This window comes from Caretta caretta, chromosome 9 (genome assembly GCF_965140235.1).
Source record: "Caretta caretta isolate rCarCar2 chromosome 9, rCarCar1.hap1, whole genome shotgun sequence".
Lineage (NCBI taxonomy): Eukaryota > Metazoa > Chordata > Testudines > Cheloniidae > Caretta > Caretta caretta.
In genome coordinates this window covers 11533427-11551018 of record NC_134214.1, presented here as the reverse complement: position 1 = coordinate 11551018, position 17592 = coordinate 11533427, and the positions used below count along the sequence as shown (strand labels likewise).

General features: G+C 42.7%; 1 protein-coding gene across 1 annotated transcript in view; it reads left to right on the top strand.

The window, feature by feature from the left end:
- The window catches only part of USP13 (ubiquitin specific peptidase 13), an 81042-nt gene that overhangs the window by 22814 nt on the left and 40636 nt on the right, over positions 1-17592 (top strand). The window contains exons 4-6 of the mRNA XM_048863129.2: positions 8242-8363; positions 12843-12985; positions 13234-13418. Of these exons, the coding sequence (XP_048719086.2) occupies positions 8242-8363; positions 12843-12985; positions 13234-13418 (450 nt within the window). The remainder of the gene's footprint in view (positions 1-8241; positions 8364-12842; positions 12986-13233; positions 13419-17592) is intronic.

The window sequence follows — 17592 nt, the reverse complement described above, 5'->3', positions numbered from 1 at the left end:
TGTTTTTAAAACTGTTCAAAGTAGAAAGATTACAAATTTGTAAGTGTCTTCCTTTTAAAATAAATTATTAATGATCATCCCAAAACAGCCTCACAGATATTCTCAAACTGCTTAGGGTTTGTTAGACACCTGTCTGTCTACTTACATGTGCGCCATCACCATAGTATATTGCTTTTATAAAATGTGAATTTGGATTAACTTTTTATATAGGGCCAGTCTGGGGATCCCTGATTCCTGCTTGTGAGCAGTTGCTCTCAGGAGTAGTCCCATTAACTTCTGTGGAACTATTTGTAACTGCTTATGAGTGTGGGTAAGGGGTCCCCATTCTGGTCCAAAGTAAATGTAACTGTACATGTATACTGAACATCTTTTAATAACGCTTACACAATTCTATTTGCCTGACATGTCTCCCTGATGTACACAAAGCAAGGAAGTGAGGGAAAGCAAGGGAAACCCCCAATGAGTTTCCTTCATCTGCCTCTAATCATCTTTCTATCAAACCCTAATTTTCCTAGATATCAGTTGATTTATGCATCAGCCAAGAAATCTTAGGATCCCATAAACTCCTTCATTTGGACCCTACAGTATCAGCTCCACTCTACCCACTTCTGGGGCTTTTTTGGTGCATTTTCTGTGTATTTTTTTTCCTTTTCATGTCTTTCATGGGGTGGAGAGACAATACAAGCCATAGTCACTACTGAAAGTAGCTAAGTAATTCTTCCTGAGGTGAAGGGGTTAAATGTTTTCATAGCAAACGCCAGCTTTCTGATAGTGGAAGGGGGAACAATAGCTTGGTATCCCACTGGAGTTGCTTTGGTCTGTGGAATGTGTTGCTGAGAGGATTGTGATGGATTCAGTCATTTTAATGGCAGGAGTAAGTTCTGAAAAAGGCTCCTGGAGAAAAGAAAAGAAAGGGGAAGTTAGTGAGAGGAGAGTAAACAAGTGAAGTTCTCTTCTCTTCCCCTTCCCGCCCCCCCCCCCCCCCCGCCGTAAGAGGAAGGTGCTGTTAATGAGGAGTTGGCAGGCACTGGTTTAAATGCCAGTTGCGAGCATTTCATATTTAGAATAATTTTCAATTATCACTAAACGATTACAGAGTGGCTGCATAAGCTTCCGAAAGAAATCAGACTGCCAAGCAGGGCTGCCTTGCAGTGTTAGTAATGCAAATGTGAATGAGATGCACACAAAAAAGGCTCATAGAAACACAGAACCAAATTTTGTTATTGCTAATTTACTGCATACGCATTTTATATAGCTTAGAGAGGGTCAGTGATGCACCATTGCTCCTCTGCCGTTTGTTGCTAGAAGAGGGGTTTGTTCCTGCTCTTTAAATTGTGCCCTTGCATCTGACTATTCTGCTCCCATGCTGTTAAAGCTGTTCCAGATGTTCCAACAGCCTTGGTTCCAATTAATCCTTGAAGGCAGGGGAGTTACACCAGTGATGAATTTGGTCCATTGAATTGTCACTGTTTACCCCAGGACCTTATGGATCTGAGACATCTGTGGAGATTCTGCTCTCCTCTGGGCAGTGTGCTCCTTCATAATCCTCTGCACAGCTGTTGCTGCTTGGGGATGAACTGAAACTCTCTTGATACTGTCTCATTTTAATCCTTTAAGTGGTGTTTTTACAGCAGTGGTTAGCACCTGTATAGCCCTTTGTAAAGTGCTTTGAGATCTATGGATGTAAAGGTGAGTAAATAAATATGATTATCCCCATTCACAAATGGGGGAACTAAAGCACTGAGGGGTTAAGTGAATTGCATGAGGTTGCACAAGGAGTCAGTAGCAGAGGCAGAGTAGCAGAGCAGTAACCATGCTGCCTCTAGATGCTTTCTCATAGCTGGTGTTGAGTTGCCAGATGTTCCATCTTTACAGAACTTTAAGTACTGCTTTTACTTGCTCATTCCATGATAGAGGCTGACACCAAACTGGCAGTGATTGGTCAGCCAATGCATATTCCTAGCCAGTCTGGGCTCACACAGGTAGTGGGGCTGCAATAGATGATCAAGTGACCTTCTGAGATAGGTTTTGGGTGTCTTGCTCTGAATGATTCCTAGCAGCCCCAGTGAAGCTGGCTTTCTGTACAGTCAGGCTAGTTTGGACACCTGTTACTCTGCTAGTTATAATCCTCTTTGATATACGGCTATTAAGGCTATTAAACCCCTTCCAGTCTCCTCTATTAGAAACACATCTTTAAAAATCTCATAGAATGGCTTCCAGAACTGCTGCTATCATGAGAATAGAATGGAAATGAAGAAATCTGAAAAAAGCGTAGGATCAAACCATTGAGATTCTCCTTCCCGAAACACTGAAAAGAGCCATGGTAGGGGGTGTGCTGCCAATTGTGTGAGTTAGAAACAAAAATTAGCCTAAGAAGGGAATAGAGAATCTTTTATTTGTGAGTTTGCAAAAATGTCCTTATGTGAACTTTGTGTGTGAACGTCTCAAACTTTCCCTGATGACATCTGGTTAATTGCTTTGGTGAACTAATTTGGAGCCAACATGGCTAGTCTTCCAGACCATAAGCACCTTGCAGGCAAAATGTACTTGAGCCCTGTTTTCAGTAAGGATATCTTTAACTTGTCTATTTATTTTGCAATGTTACCGCCTTCTTAAAAGGGTTCAGTCATCTAGCTTGTGGCTCAATATTTAGATTTTGTGTTCATGTAAGTGTGATTGTACAAAATACAGACACTACTCTATGAATAGAAATGGTGATTTGAGGATTTAAACATTCCCCTGTAGCTTTGTGAACTTAAATACAATAGAGGTGTGCCAGCACATGAGAGCCAAAAGCGAAACAGGCTAAGAAGTGAGTGAAATTGTCACTTTCTAGTTTCATTACCCAAACTTAAGTGAAATTCAGAAAGGTGGACAGACAGCATATATAGTGAAAAGAAAATAAGAGTTTACAAATATTGCAGTTTTAATAATTTGTTGTTTTAGATAGAGCCATAGAAAGTAGGAGCCCTGACTACAAAACATATTAACAACCATACTTACATAAAATCAGTATAACTAACCCTAACATTATTAGGAATACAACTAGGGATTTTAATTTTGTTGGCTTAGTTTTCTTTGCCTACTTAACTTGTAATTTTGAAGAAAATCCATAGTACAGTGGGAGTGGAAATAATGATTATATTAACCGCTATGGTGTTAAACTGAGGTAAATACCTCATAGTAAAAAATAGTACTTAATGCTTTACATCTTCAAAGCACCGTGCAAATATTATCCAGTTTATAGTTAGTGATTTAGTGGATCCTAGTGAGAAGCATTGTAAAGTCTCAGTTGTGCTGCAGTTTGGTTTCCTTTCACCAAACAGGATGAAATGGCTGTAGAGTATATTTATTATTTATCTATTTCTTTTATAGCTTTGCTAGTGAGCTTGGTGCTTTACAGGCATGTCTGAAGACGAATCCTTGTTCCAAATGGCTCGCTTATCTGAATAGACAGATGCTGCATTCATGATAATTTGGGGGCAGCTGGAAGGAATGATTTGAGGTTCAAGGGCTTGAGCCTCTGCCATTCAAGGCAATGGGATCTGGATTGAGCCCTAAATGAGACTTGATTTTCAAGACCCCTTTGTAGGGCCTCAATATCGGTTGCGAACTCATTGATCTGTGTTATGAGGGAGCTCTCTGTCTCACACACAGGCATCACCATGCACACGGTGGACATCCTGTTTGGGGGTCCTGCCTGGGATCTAATTATGCCACTATTATTAGTGCGTTCAGTTGGTAACTCATCTAAATCTAATCTGGGCATGTCCAGTCAAGTGTTTCTCCCTTCTTTTCCCTCTAATGGCTTAGTTTACGGCACTCTCTGCCACCAACAGCCCACTCAGCTGCTGTTTTCAGTCAGCCAGCGGCAGTGCACTTCTCGCTATCACTAGGGTGATGCTTATGAGCTGGGCCAGATGATAGCTGAGTAAATTTACCCTGCTGACTCCTTGCCCAAAATAACAATCCCAGCCTGGCCTCCACTTAGAGCATTGGTTATTTTGCCTTCCCTTTCGTCCTCTCCCTCAGCACGCTCTTTGTGACCCGTGGGTGCTCTGTTTTGATGACTACAATGTTTAATTGTGCCTATGACAGCCTCATAAAGCTCCTGGTCCCTTAGAAGGGAAATACATTGCCCTGTGTGGGTTCAGCATCAATGTAGCAGCCTTTCAGAATTGCTGTACACCAGTTGTCTGGTGCCTGTGTGAGACCTCAGAGCTAAAGTAAACCCATTACTACACAGGGGTTCCTGGGCTCATGGTATTCAGGCATCTTGAAGTGTTGCCTTCACCTGGGAAGGGATTGTGCGGGAAAGTGGCTTCCCAGCATTCCTTGCTACTCAAGTTACATTGATTTCTAAATAAAATTTGCTCGATTTACAAGTAAAAATAGATTTTTTTCCCCCAATTGCTGGCTCGGCAAACCTAACCTAAGTTTTGAAATTCAAGTGGGTTCTTCCCTGCTCATGCATAATCCCCAGTAACAATTGTGGAAGGCAGATTCTGCCTGCAGTTAGTCCAGGGTAGCCCTGTTCTCTCATAATAGAACATAGTTAATGGTTCTGTTGATCAGATACGAACTCACCGTCTCTCAGCTTTTTTGGCTCTGCAGGGTTATTGGAAATAAAAAGGAAGGAGAATTTATTTTTATCACTGAACTAAACATCTCTGAATGTGCACAGGCCAGGGTTTTCCAAAGTGGCTAGTGATTTTGAGATGCTCAAGTGACCCCTTTTAGAAAGGCCCGGCTTAAAGTGCTGAGAACTCACCCTCTGAAAATCAGGTCCCTTTAAGATGTTAGTCACCCAAAGTTAGGCACCCAGAATGGCTAGTCAGTTTTGCAAATCTTGGCCACATGGAGCAGAAGTGTTGAGTGAGATGGTGCTGATTTTGCATAGTCCCTTTTCAAAAAAATACAAATTAAATCTTCATTCTTTCGCTAGCACTGATGGAACAGTGTATGTCTTTTTTTTGTCATGCTGCCTTGAAGTCAGTATGTCAGGCTTCTGAGGCGATTGTGCAGAGAGAATGTAATTTCCTGGTCTTGTAGCAATCTGAATGGCATGAAGCCTTAAAAGATAAATTAAACTTCCCCTTTTCCCTTTCTTCACTGTAGCTAAAATGGTGGGATACTCCTAAGTGCGTCATTACCCTCATCGTCAAGGGATTGATTGCTAATGGGATACGGAATCTTTCATCTCTAGGTCACCGGTTCAAATCCAGGTCAGGTCAATGTTATTGGGTTTGGTCAAAATGGGCTGCTTGGAGTGATGGTGTCAGTCTGGTTCTTACACCCAGAAGAGCCGTGCCATTGCTATTTGTATATAGCAGATCATTAATGCTAGACCAGCTGATCATCCTTAATGTCTGTAAAGTGAAGAAATAAAAAATATCAAAGGCCTTTACAGATGTCTAAAGGTATTGGCAATGATCAGAGTAAGCCAGTGGCTCTCAACCTTTCCAGACTACTGTATCCCTTTCAGGAGTCTGATTTGTCTTGCGTATCCCAAGTTTCACCTCACTTAAAAACTATTTGCTTACAAAATCAGACAAAAATACAAAAATATCACAGTACACTATTACTTAAAAATTTCCTGACTTTCTCATTTTTATCACATAATTATAAATCAATTGGAATATAACTATTGTACTACATTTCAGTATATAAAGCAGTATAAACAAGTCATTGTATGAAATTTTAATTTGTACTGACTTCGCTAGTGCTTTTTGTGTAGCCTGTTGTAAAACCAGGCAAATATCTAGATGAGTTGATGTACCCCCTGGAAGAACACTGAGTACCCCCAGGAGTACATATACCTCTGCTTGAGAACCACTGGAGTAAGCCATCCTCCAGTGCCCTCTGGTGGCTGATTGAAATGCATCGTTACAGGCTCCAAATGGGATGACTTACCTTCTCCACACCTACGTTGATATATGCTGGATATTTTAGCTGCTTTCGGGAACTGGAGCATAACATTTCTGGAGTTACCTAGAGACACTGTGTGTTTAAACTGTTTAGCCTTATGGACGGTGGCCACTTGTCAGTGTCTTGGGCATTACTGAACTTCAGCATGGTTTGGTGTCACACACCTCCGTGGCTTGAGGTTGTTCAGTTTGATTTCTCTTTAAGAACAGATAAGTTATTTTTAGGTGCATTCTGAAAAAGTTTAGCATTGTGTTTGGATCCATAGAATTCCTTCAGAATCAAGGGTTGAAATGGGAAATGTTAAAGACGCGCTGGGTTGTAGTGGAGTTATTGGGTGATCCGTAGTAGACTGCTGTGAAAATGATTTTTAAGGAAAAGGATTATTGAGAGAATTGGCTAGCCAGGGAGTTGGTAATGGGTTAGTCTCTCCTCTAGATCATCTGTTTTAATCTAGCCCAGATTGTTAGTGATTAAAGGTTGCTGTTGGCTGTCTTTTCAGACTATGTGCAGTGGGTTGGTGGGGTTGGGCCAGTTGTTATTAGACAAGTGGTCACATTATTAAAACCCCAGTTGGCACTAACTGATCCTGGTTTGGCAGCCTCAGCAGAGAGCCAAGGACTCAATGGAGCCTGGATTATTGTTGTCCCTAGAGGTGATCCCTCCAGGTCCGATTGAGGTGTATTAGTGTGAGAGTTTGGGAGAAGCTCCTAGTCATTCTGTTTATTCTGTGACTGTTCTGTGGATAAGTAGAGGGTGTAATTTAACTCATGCACCTTTCATCTTCACCTTACCCGAGATTTCGTACATTCCACATGTGCAGTGGTTGATGCCAGTGCTTGTTTAACATTTAAGTAGATTAGTAAAAATTATGTATGTACCTTGAGAACAAATGAGGGCCAACCTGAGTCAGCTATCCACCACCTCAGGCCAGATGTTCTCTTCTTCATGTGACAGTAGAAACCTGATGTCTAGATAGATTCTGCTTCCATCATGTTGATGGGAAAATGTCCATTGACTTCCATGAAAACTGCAACACTGTCATGTTTTTACTTCTCACTCTCCTTACGCTGCTCCTTTTTGTGGCTTCATCTTATAAAATCTGCATAGCATAAAGGAAGGGAAATGAAAGATGATAAAAGCACCCAAATCTCATGTAAATATTACTGCTTGTTAACCCAGTTAATCTTGAGCATTTAGTTTCCTATAATAATAATACTTGGGACTTTTCGGCTGTGGATCTCAGTGTATCATCTTCCGTATTCATATGTGTCCAAGAAGGCACCAGGAGAGCAGGCAAATGGTCACTGCAACACCCATCAGCTTCTTTTATTCTACGTTCATCTGTTATTGGTTAGGAAGGGAAGTTAGTTCACCTTACCCAAATTGCTCAGTATCGTTAAGTTGGCCACCCACTGATGGGCAGATCACAGCCAACATTTCCCCAAGAGGCCCTCTGCTTTTGTGCACTTCCATTTTGGGGCATGTGGCATAATGTGAGGCATGTGCGTCTTGATTTTCAGAGCTTCTGAGCAACCACAGCCCCAGGGGCAGAGAATGGGAGGTGCGGGAGTGAATAGTAGGTTCATGTTCTCAACACCTCTGAAAATCTGGGGGGCTCAAGTCGGGGCCCCCAAAAATGAGGCATCAAAATTAAAAACTACTTTTAAAAATGTTGGCCTCCGCTTCTCTGTACTTCACCTTCCTCATTTGTTCGTAATACTTCATGGGGAATGATGTGAAACTTCGATTATTCTTGTCTACAGGGAAAAGTGTTTTTGCTAAAATCGAAGGTGTGAATTTAAATTATATAGCTATACAGGTATAAACCCCAGTGTACACGCTTTTATTACATTACGCGTGCCTTTTTTGGTTTAGTTCATGTTGCATGGGAAGGCGTTTAAGCTAAACCAAAGAAAGCCACTCTATATTGGAATAGGTGTGTCCACATGGAGGGTCACACTGGTATGACTATATTGATATAATGGGTAAAACTTTCCAATACAGACAAAGCCTCAGTGTTTGTAAAGTGCTTTGAGACCTAGATGAAAGATGCTACCAGAATGCATTATGTTCTTGTTCTTAATGAGTAACCCAAAAGAATACCAGGATCTTATCTACTTCCCAAAGTGCAATGTCCGTAACAACACAACGATGGCTGCTGTACTCAGTGATTGTGAATTAGTATTAACTCAGGATGGATACTTTGTTCCTCAGCTTTTCCCCCCAGATAAATTGTCAGATTTCAGTCTAAACATTTTTTTAGTTTCCTTAACAGTTTATCATCTCCTTATGTTCTCTCTCTCTCTTTTGCAGATCTAGAAACAAATGGCGATTTAAACAATGATGATTTTGAGTATGAAGATGAAGCCAAACTCGTTATATTTCCAGATCACTATGAAATTCCATTACCAAATATAGAGGAGTTGCCAGCACTGGTCAGTGAGTGTGTGCTACTGGTGGCAGAGTAGGAATTGACTCCAAGTTCATTTTTTATGGATACAGGGGTTTGTTTGCTCATGTGTATGTTGGTTATTTTTACTATCAGGGTCTCTCTCATCCCCTGCATGGGGAAATTAGGCAAAGGGGAGGCATTTGAAAAAATGTGACTTACTCCATCTGTGTCATGCTTCTGTTTTACCGTCTTCCTCTTCCTGGTTCACTCCACTTATTCTGTCTTGTTCTATGGCCAATGGTTTATCTCTTAGTAATGTACGACTGAGGCAGGACTAAGTATTTATCTAGACCAGTGGTTCCCAAACTTTAACAACCTGTGAACCCCTTTCACGAAAATGTCAAGTCTCGCGAACCTCCTCCTAAAAATGAATATTTCCAGGGATTTTCTCCTTTACCTGAGTATAAATTATAAAAGCAGTGATCTTGGAAATTTAAAATTTGTTTTTATGCTATGCTTATTACACACTATTTGTTATTATTTATCGTTACAGTATTTTTATTACATTATGAAAACGGCAACACTCTTCCAAGATCTCACTTTCATAGCTTGTATCACTTTGAATAAGCCCATTATAAGACGAGGCTCCTATGTTTCATCAAGGAGTATCAGATGTGAAACAGAATGAAGGATTTAAGAAGCCAACTCAAAGAGTTCCTCCTACACAAGGTCTTGTGCTCAGGTCTTGAGCAGTCCAGGCAAACAACGCACTTACAACTTACAAAGCTTAAACTTGTTCTTCATAATAATTTTTAAAACAATACTAGCTGCCTATTCAATTTTAAAAACAGCAAAAAATATCCACCTCCCTTTCCATTTCTTATAAGGAGTCTTGAAGTTGAAATCTCCTCAGTGTGATAGATACGCTTGCTTTGATCTGCTTAGCTCTTGGAAGTCCAGGGGCTTCGGGCTGATGGCCCTGTGCTGCCCAGGGTCCCTAGGGACAGCTCTCTCCGCCATTAGAGAATTTTTTCTGAGAACCCCCAGGGGTTCATGAATCCCAGTTTGGGAACCACTGATCTAGAGTGTCCCTGACAGGTGTTTGTCTAACCTGTTCTTAAAAGTCTCCAATGATGGGGATTCCACAACCTTCCTAGGTAATTTGTTCCAGTGCTTAACCACCCTGACAGTTAGAAAGTTTTTCCTAACATCTAACCTAATTTTCCCTTGCTGCAGTTTAAGCCCATTACACTTGTCCTGTCCTCAGTGATTAAGGATCACAATTTATCACCCTCCTCTTTATAACAACGTTTCATGTACTTGAAGACTGTTATCATGTCTTCATGCTTTGCCTTGATTATCTGTTTTTGACCCCTCTCTTCCTTCTTGGGGCACTTATATAGCCCTCATCACTGTAGTATCTCAGAACCTCACAATTAATATATTTATCCTCCTATCACCCCTATATGGTAGGGAAGTGCCCCATTTTACAGATCGGGACCTGAGGCACCGAGAGACTAACGTGGTAACTTGCCCACAGTCACACAGGAAGTTATGGCAGAGCAAGGAATTGAACTCAGGTCTCCTGTGTCTCAGGCTAGCGCCTTAATTAGCAGGCCATTCTTCTCCTTTTGCTCCCCTACCCTTTCTCTCTATTGTATTCTCTACTTCCTTCCCTGTATGTCCTGTCTCTCCTTTCTTCTCCCCCCAAAGCTGTTCTACTGGAGGGATTTCAGTGGGGAGAGGACAGTGGCCTTATGCATCACCTCTGGGTGGTGGAAGAAAGAGTAAAGACTGTGCTGGGAGAAGTGGACCCATGGTGTGTGGAGACTCGCTTTTTGACAGTGTTGAGGAGGTTAGAGAGGGGTGAAGCAAAAGAGACCAGGGCAGTTAAGAACAGATGGCAGAGTTATGCAGGGTCTTGCACGCAAGAGCGAGAATCTTGAACTTTGAGATGGAGAAGGGGGAGCCGGTGGAGGGATTCAGAGGGGTGAGGTTAGATGGTGATGGGCGAGGAAGAGGATCTTAACAGCTGTCTTGTTGGACTGGAGAGGGGCAAAAACCCGGGGAGGCAGAAATGTTGAAAAGGAGTGTATGGGACAGTCCAAAGCAGCAGAGAGGATGAAGCTGGCGATGAGACCCTGAGATCTGGCTGGGATGCGGTTGCTAGAGACTTCAGAGAGTGCAGGTTGAGTGGTGTGGAAAGCGGAGGCAGCAGGATGAAGCTGGAGGAGCAACAGAGTCTACATGTGTAGATAAGCATTCAGTGACGTTGGAGGAGATGGGGGCTGGGGTGGTAGTTAGGGAGGTCAGGGGTCTGATTGCTGAGGCAGGGGGAGAGAAGGCCTGCTGGTATTGAGAGAGGAAGTGGGAGGTGAGTGTGTGGGTCAGTGAAGGCAGGTGGTAGTTGGGTTGCTGAAGCAAACTGAGGGATTAGAACATGCTACAGAACTTGGCACCAGTGATGGGGAGAAGGTGGAGGGCGTTTAGGGAGGGAGGAGGGAGATTCTGGCCATCCCAAGTAGAGAGAAAAGAGAGTTTAAGGAAGCTGCAAACAGGTGATGGGGATTGAAGGCTTGGGAATTCCCCTGCAGCAGATGTGAGGGTTGGCAGTGCTTTGTACAGAAGTACTGAGTCATGTTGAGAATTGACTGCTGCATCTGTTTCTGCATTTTTGTTCTGTTATCTGCACTATCAAAAGAAGGCCCATGTTTTCCAAAGGACACTCGGTTTTGGATACACTATTTGAGGCATCAAAGGGCTTAATATTCAGAGACTGAGAAACCCCAATTCCCATTGACTTCAGTTGATGTTGTGGGTGCTCAGCGCTTCTGAAAATCAGGAACAAGATGTCTCAAGGTGGGTATCCAAAATCAGAGGCCACTTCGGAAAGTTTGGGCCAAAGAAAAGCCCCAAACCTGCAAACACTTACCCACCTGCTGAACTTTAATCACATGAGTAGTTCTATTGGATTGGGGCCTAAGAATGTAACACATAAATTGGAAGATAATCTGTTTTTATTAGCTTGGCTCAAGGGTTGCCACAGGCAATAAATCAAATATTTATTTACAAAAACCCACATGTTCTTACACATGTTATTAATAATTCCTTAGATAATGTATTAGGTATTCTTTCAGTTATAATAATTTAATTTACACTTTGAAGTTAATGCTGTTGGTTTGTCGTTTGTATGCCTCTGTGCTGGGACAATGAAACCAGACTTGTGAGTTTCACTTTCTGGTTCCTATAAGTTATCACAATGCTGCTGTAATGGTTGGGTTACAAACTCTGCATGGAAATGTTTAAAATCGAAGCAAACTGGTTTCATTAAAATAAAAAAGCAAAATTTAAAAGCATTTCTCTTGATATTCAGGTTTGTGTTTTAAAAGAAAAGGATACGCAATCTACATTTGGGCTCTAAGCTATTTCACAGTGTGTCTTTATGGAGAAACCTGTCGAGTTACGGGTTAAAGGAAAGCATTCTTATGCGATGTGTAAACTCATTAAAAAACCCACACTACACGGGTATGCTGTGTATATAGGGGTAAGAGTTGACAGCTTGCAAGCACCTTAGCTAGTTTAGAGAGTATAAGAAAATGTCCTGTTATCAGCTGTTGCAGAGAAAACACACTGTTTATTTTTAAACCAGCATATTTTATTGTGGTCCCTGACCTGCTATAAAATGAAGAAGAGTACTTGTTGCACCTTAGAGACTAACCAATTTATTTAAGCAATTTATTGATGCAGCCGATGAAGTGAGCTCTAGCTCACGAAAGCTTATGCTCAAATAAATTGGTTAGTCTCTAAGGTGCCACAAGTACTCCTCTTCTTTTTGCGAATACAGACTAACACGGCTGCTACTCTGAAACCTGACCTGCTATAGTAATGATGGTAATGGCTGTCATTCCGCAAAGAACTTGTGTGCATGTTGACGTCATGTTATGCATTTGCTTCAATATCTTGCTGATTCGGGTCCTTAGTTCTAGCCAGATCCTTGAACTGGGCATAAACATTGACTCTGAGTTCCTTTAGGTTTGTTGCTACCAGCTCTAACACCAAGCTAGCATTAGCCCTCTCCGGACAATGGCCTACTCAGTTCTTTCAGGAGAAACAAAGAACCATCAAGATTTTTTCCCTTGGGAAATAAAGGAGACTTTTGCTTGTTTTTCCAAATATCCTTTTCAACTGGAAACGTATTTGTTATTTTTTGAGCCAGAACATAGAGGTCCTGATTCTGCCTTCAGTCATACCCAGCTGATGGACTTTACTGGGGCTGCACAGATGCAACTGAGGGTAGAATGTGCCTTGGTCTATTTAGTGGCTTGGGAACATGAAGAGAGTTTATTTACAAAGGGGGAGACTTTCAAAGGCACAAAAGGCAGCTAGGTGCCTTACTCCCTGTGACTTTCAATGGTAGCTAGCGCCCCTTTGTCAGAGGCTTTTCAGTTTTGCCTTCTAAGAACTGTCAGATGGGTTATTTTTTGAGTTTGACCTCCCTGCTTTATTTGGCTTCATTTTACAGGTAACAATAGCTTGTGATGCAGTCCTCAGTTCAAAATCTCCCTACCGAAAGCAGGACCCGGACTCGTGGGAAGAAGAGCTACAAGTATCCAAACACGCCAAAACGCTTGTACAGATAGACAACGGCGTTAGGATTCCCCCCAGGTAGGACGCCAGGGTGTGTTTGTTTGGTGACCAGCGCGCTTCAGAAAAAGGCTCACTGCAGGAGCTGCCTGTGTTTTGTGACTTTGGAGGTCCATGTGGGCAACGCAAGAAGCTGGTCCTAAGCCAAATGACCCAGCTGTGAGACTCCCTTGTACTCCACGTTGGTAGATGGTGGGCTTTTGTTTATGGACTCAAACGTCAGCATTTTGGGTTGTAGCACTGATCACTTTTTTTTGCTTTACTTTCAGTGGCTGGAAGTGCTCGAAGTGTGACCTGCGGGAGAACCTCTGGCTGAACCTGACGGACGGCTCAGTGCTGTGCGGGAAATGGTTCTTCGATGGCAGTGGGGGAAACGGACATGCACTGGGACACTACAAAGAGATGGGCTATCCCTTAGCAGTGAAGCTGGGAACCATCACTCCTGATGGTGCAGGTTAGTTGCCAGGTGATTTGTGCGCAGCTGCAAAGAAACCAAAATATACAACATACATCACAGCCTCTTTTATAGCCCAGAATAGCTGTATTTGTTAATAAATCTCTGTACACATCACACATTTTGGAGCAGCTGTGAGAGATGCAGATTTCATGGGGCAGATCCTCAACTGGTGTAAATTCACATAGCTTTATTGGTGCATCACCGATTTACATGAGCTGGAATAGCCAAATCTCGTGTTATGTTGCGCTGATTTCCATGTCTGACAGCTTTTCTGTGCTTATGTTTCTTGACAGAAAGTGTTAGCTCAGCTGTTAGCTTGTGTGAATTGGACCAGAACTAGAATGAGTGAGATATATATGTGGGAACACATATTGTATGTTGATTTGTGGCTTTACATCTTTATGCTCTTTTAGTGCCTGTATATAGCCTAAATGTGGGTAGGAAATATCCTATAAATGTACTATCCATAGTAAATTGAGACACAAATATATGTGTATTGGGAGAGAAGGAAACAGGCTCTTGAAGAATGGAAGGTACACAATGTTTGTGTCACTCTATGTGGTGACTAACATCATTTTTCATATTGGATAGCAGTAGGTTTAAGGCACAGATTTGTTACGGTTTCTTAAAAATTGTATAATTTTTTGTATAATTGTAAATGTTCCCTAGTAAGATGCAGGATTGATTTATAATACATATGATTTAAGTATACTGGAAACTTGGTTTGCTTGAAATGAAAAGGAAAACCTAAGAATCTGTGAACCTTGGAAAAAATTCTGTTTGAAGAGAACTCTAGTTTTGCATCTTTTCTTCTTGCATTTCCTAGATGTGTTTTTACTGCTGGGGAAACATGATGAAAACAGGATCTTTGTTTAGAAGTTTACTAGATTATAAAGTCAGAAGGAACCATTATGATCATCTGGTCTGACCCCTGCCTAGCGCAGGACATAGAATTTCATCCAGTGATTCCTGCATTGATCCCATAACTTTTTATTCATATTAATGAATAATCGTCTAGCCCGCAGACGTGATGTGATGCTTGTTAATTTTTGTAAAGTGCTTCAAGATCCTCCCAGGAAAGGAGCTATATAAGTGGTGGTGGTCAAGTATCCTCTGACATTCCACTGTGTTGCTGTGGAGAGGATTATGGACTGTGGGGATTAGACAGGGGATAGAAGCATGAAGAGCCGAAATTCCTAAGCAAAGAGATTCTGTTTTCATACAACTGTCAGGAGGAAGTATGAACAAAGAATATGATTATGCACTAGAATTTGGTTTTTAGTGTTCATGGCTGTATGGATGAAAAATGACTTCCAAAAGCCATTTCCTATAAAAAGCTGATATATTTGCCCCTTGTATTTGTAATCCACATCAGTGAGGATTTGGTTGTAAGACATTTACCTTACATTTAAATGATCAGCTTTTCCTTGATTCCATCAAATGAGGGAAAGAATTTTCCATGCTTGAATACCACTCAGCTGCAGGGAAAGGACACTACAGCCCGTGGGAGTGCCTGATTGAACCTGCTGTTGTATTAGAATACCTAGCAAAATTCACTCCCCCATTCCCAGATGGAGAATTTGATTCCTTGTGCATGTCTGATCTTGGAAGTTCAGTGTTTTAACGACATGAATGTAGACATTGGTCTTGACCTATCCCCATAGCAGGATTCTACACTGTCTGCAAAAGAGTCTCTAAAGAGAAAGTTTGTCACTGGTTGTCGGTGCTCTTGCAACAATACGAGTTTCCTGTTGCTCTTGTCCTTCCGCCCTCATCCTATCATCCCTCCTCTCTGTAGCCTCTCTGATAACAAAGGGCAGACTGTCATCCTTCCTCTCTGAATGAGGAGCAGCAGCTGTTCTGCATGGGTCTTTGTTCCTGATCTGTCTGAAGTCAGCTCTGGCTTCCCTTCAGAAAAGATTCTCTCCCTCCCCACTTGCTCACTTATTAATAAAACACTTCTCTTTATATACAAATGACAGCGGTAAATGTAATAATTTCTATAGGGCTGGACTGTGACCCTACAATCCAGCCTGAGTAGGGGACAGCATGTAGATGCATTGCCCCACCTTGTTCCAGGGAGGAGTAATCTATCAGCCCTTTTGCTGGCACAGATTGCTTCCCCTTTGCACCAGCACAGGTGTGCCAAGGCTCCACCCACTCCCTGCCCACCTCCCCAGGATGAGAGTAGTAGCCCTGGGGTGGTCCGTTCCCCTCCTCCTTCCCTGCAGGCTCCAATGATGCAGGTAGCACATGCTCCTTGCATGCTATTATTCTCCCGCTGCATGGATGCACGGGAGGTCTCACAACTGAACCCATAGTGTCTTCTGGGGATTTCAAAGCACTGTACAAATAGCAACGAATTGCATGAGACACCCACAAAGCAGGTGGTATCACCTCACTTTACAGCCCAAGGTCAGATGGCAGATCTGTGGCTGAGCCAGGAATTGAACCCAAGTCTTCTGATTCCCTGCCAAGGGCCTCAAATGCAGTACATTCCCAGATGCCTGTTTGTCTATGCCTTTCAAATTCCTGTACTGTGGGACAGATTCTGCCACCTCTTTCAGCTCTCATAACAATATAGTTGTGTCCCATTTTTTCTCCACATCTTTTAAACTGGCTGCAGGGCTAGAGGTAGTAATGGCTGAAAGCAGCATGCCCTGTTTACCACAGACACAGGTGTTGAATGAGCTGCTTCATGGATCCTTTGCATTGGCTGTCTCTGTCATGCAGTTCTCTAGGGCCTCCCTATGCAGCCAGCTCTCTAGGGTCAAACAGAGAGTCCTGCACCCTGCACCTGTTACACTTTACCATGGAATGGAGTGCTGCATCTGCAGCTAAATAAATTTTTCTCATCTTCTCTTGTTTCTAGTGTTTCTGTGGGGATCATCAGGATATCTTTCCTTCCACTCCCCTCCACCATTTCCCACCGCTGTGAGCCTTGTTTCTTTTCTGACCCACCTCTGTTCTGAATCTACTGTGATCTGCTATACCAATGTGCTTCAGACTTGGCCACAGGGGCCCTCTTCTCCCTGGTCTGGGATTTGCTGCTCTTGATTTTGAATAAATGAATTCCTTCTCTCTCCTCTTCTTCCTCTCTTCTCTAAAAGTCACCGTGATATTTTGTAGTATATTTAGCTGCACAGTTGAAGGTGTTGAACCCATGAAACGAGAGCTGGGATTGAGCAAAGATTAATGGCTCACGTGTCCAGGTTCCATTTGTACTATTTTGCTGAGCTGTGGTTTCAGGTAACAACTCTCTCTCGATCACAAAAAAATTGTCTGAACTAGGGAAAATAAACTCCCCGCTTCCATGTTGATAAAGGCAGTCACCCTAGATGTGTGTGTGTAATTTCACTCTGAGAAGCATTTTGAACTTTACAGTGTGTTTGGCTGCTCATGACTTAACCATAAGAGTATGGGAATGTCGTGAGCTCCTGTATATGGATGAACACAGACTGTCTTCTGGGACGCTAACACTCTCAAAATGGAATTCCGGCAGAGGGACATGCTAAAGCCACACAAATACCAGCAGGGTCACCCATGACTAACGTTAATGGAGGGAATGCTGGACTAATCAGCCAGCGTAACTTAAGGGCCACTCCCTGGCTCAGGAGGCTTAACAGGCCAGTAACTTGACTAACCTTTTTAAAAGGTGCATTAACTCTTAGGTTAGGTAACTCTTAGGTTACTGGCTGATCCCCAGCACGAAGGAAATAGTTGCAATGAGGTCAACACAGGACCAGGACCCAGGTATCTAAGCTCTTGGGGGGCTGACCAGTTGTTACAGTTTCATTCAAGTTGCCAGCTGACTCTTTGCTGATGAGGGGAGAAGATCTCTAGCTGCTAGGAGATGGGGCACGCTGAGGACTCTTGGGAAGGGGTACACCTGTCCTGAACTGCCTTCCCCTGTGCTGGCATCTCCCCTAACTTGTGCACCTAACAGGACCTCTCTCTCCCTGCAGCTGGTTCCTGCCCCTCCCTCAGGCAGGGATCTGGCAAGCATGAGGCTGTCAGTGGAGGGCAGGGGGTATTCTGCTGGTTGGGAGTAAAGAAGGGCCAGGGAACTGTGCTGGGTCCTGTAAGGTTCTGGGGAGAGCTGGGGAAAGGGCAAATAGGCCTCTTGCTTGGGGCAGGAGAGAGAGATGATGAGGGGGCTGCTGGCTGCAGT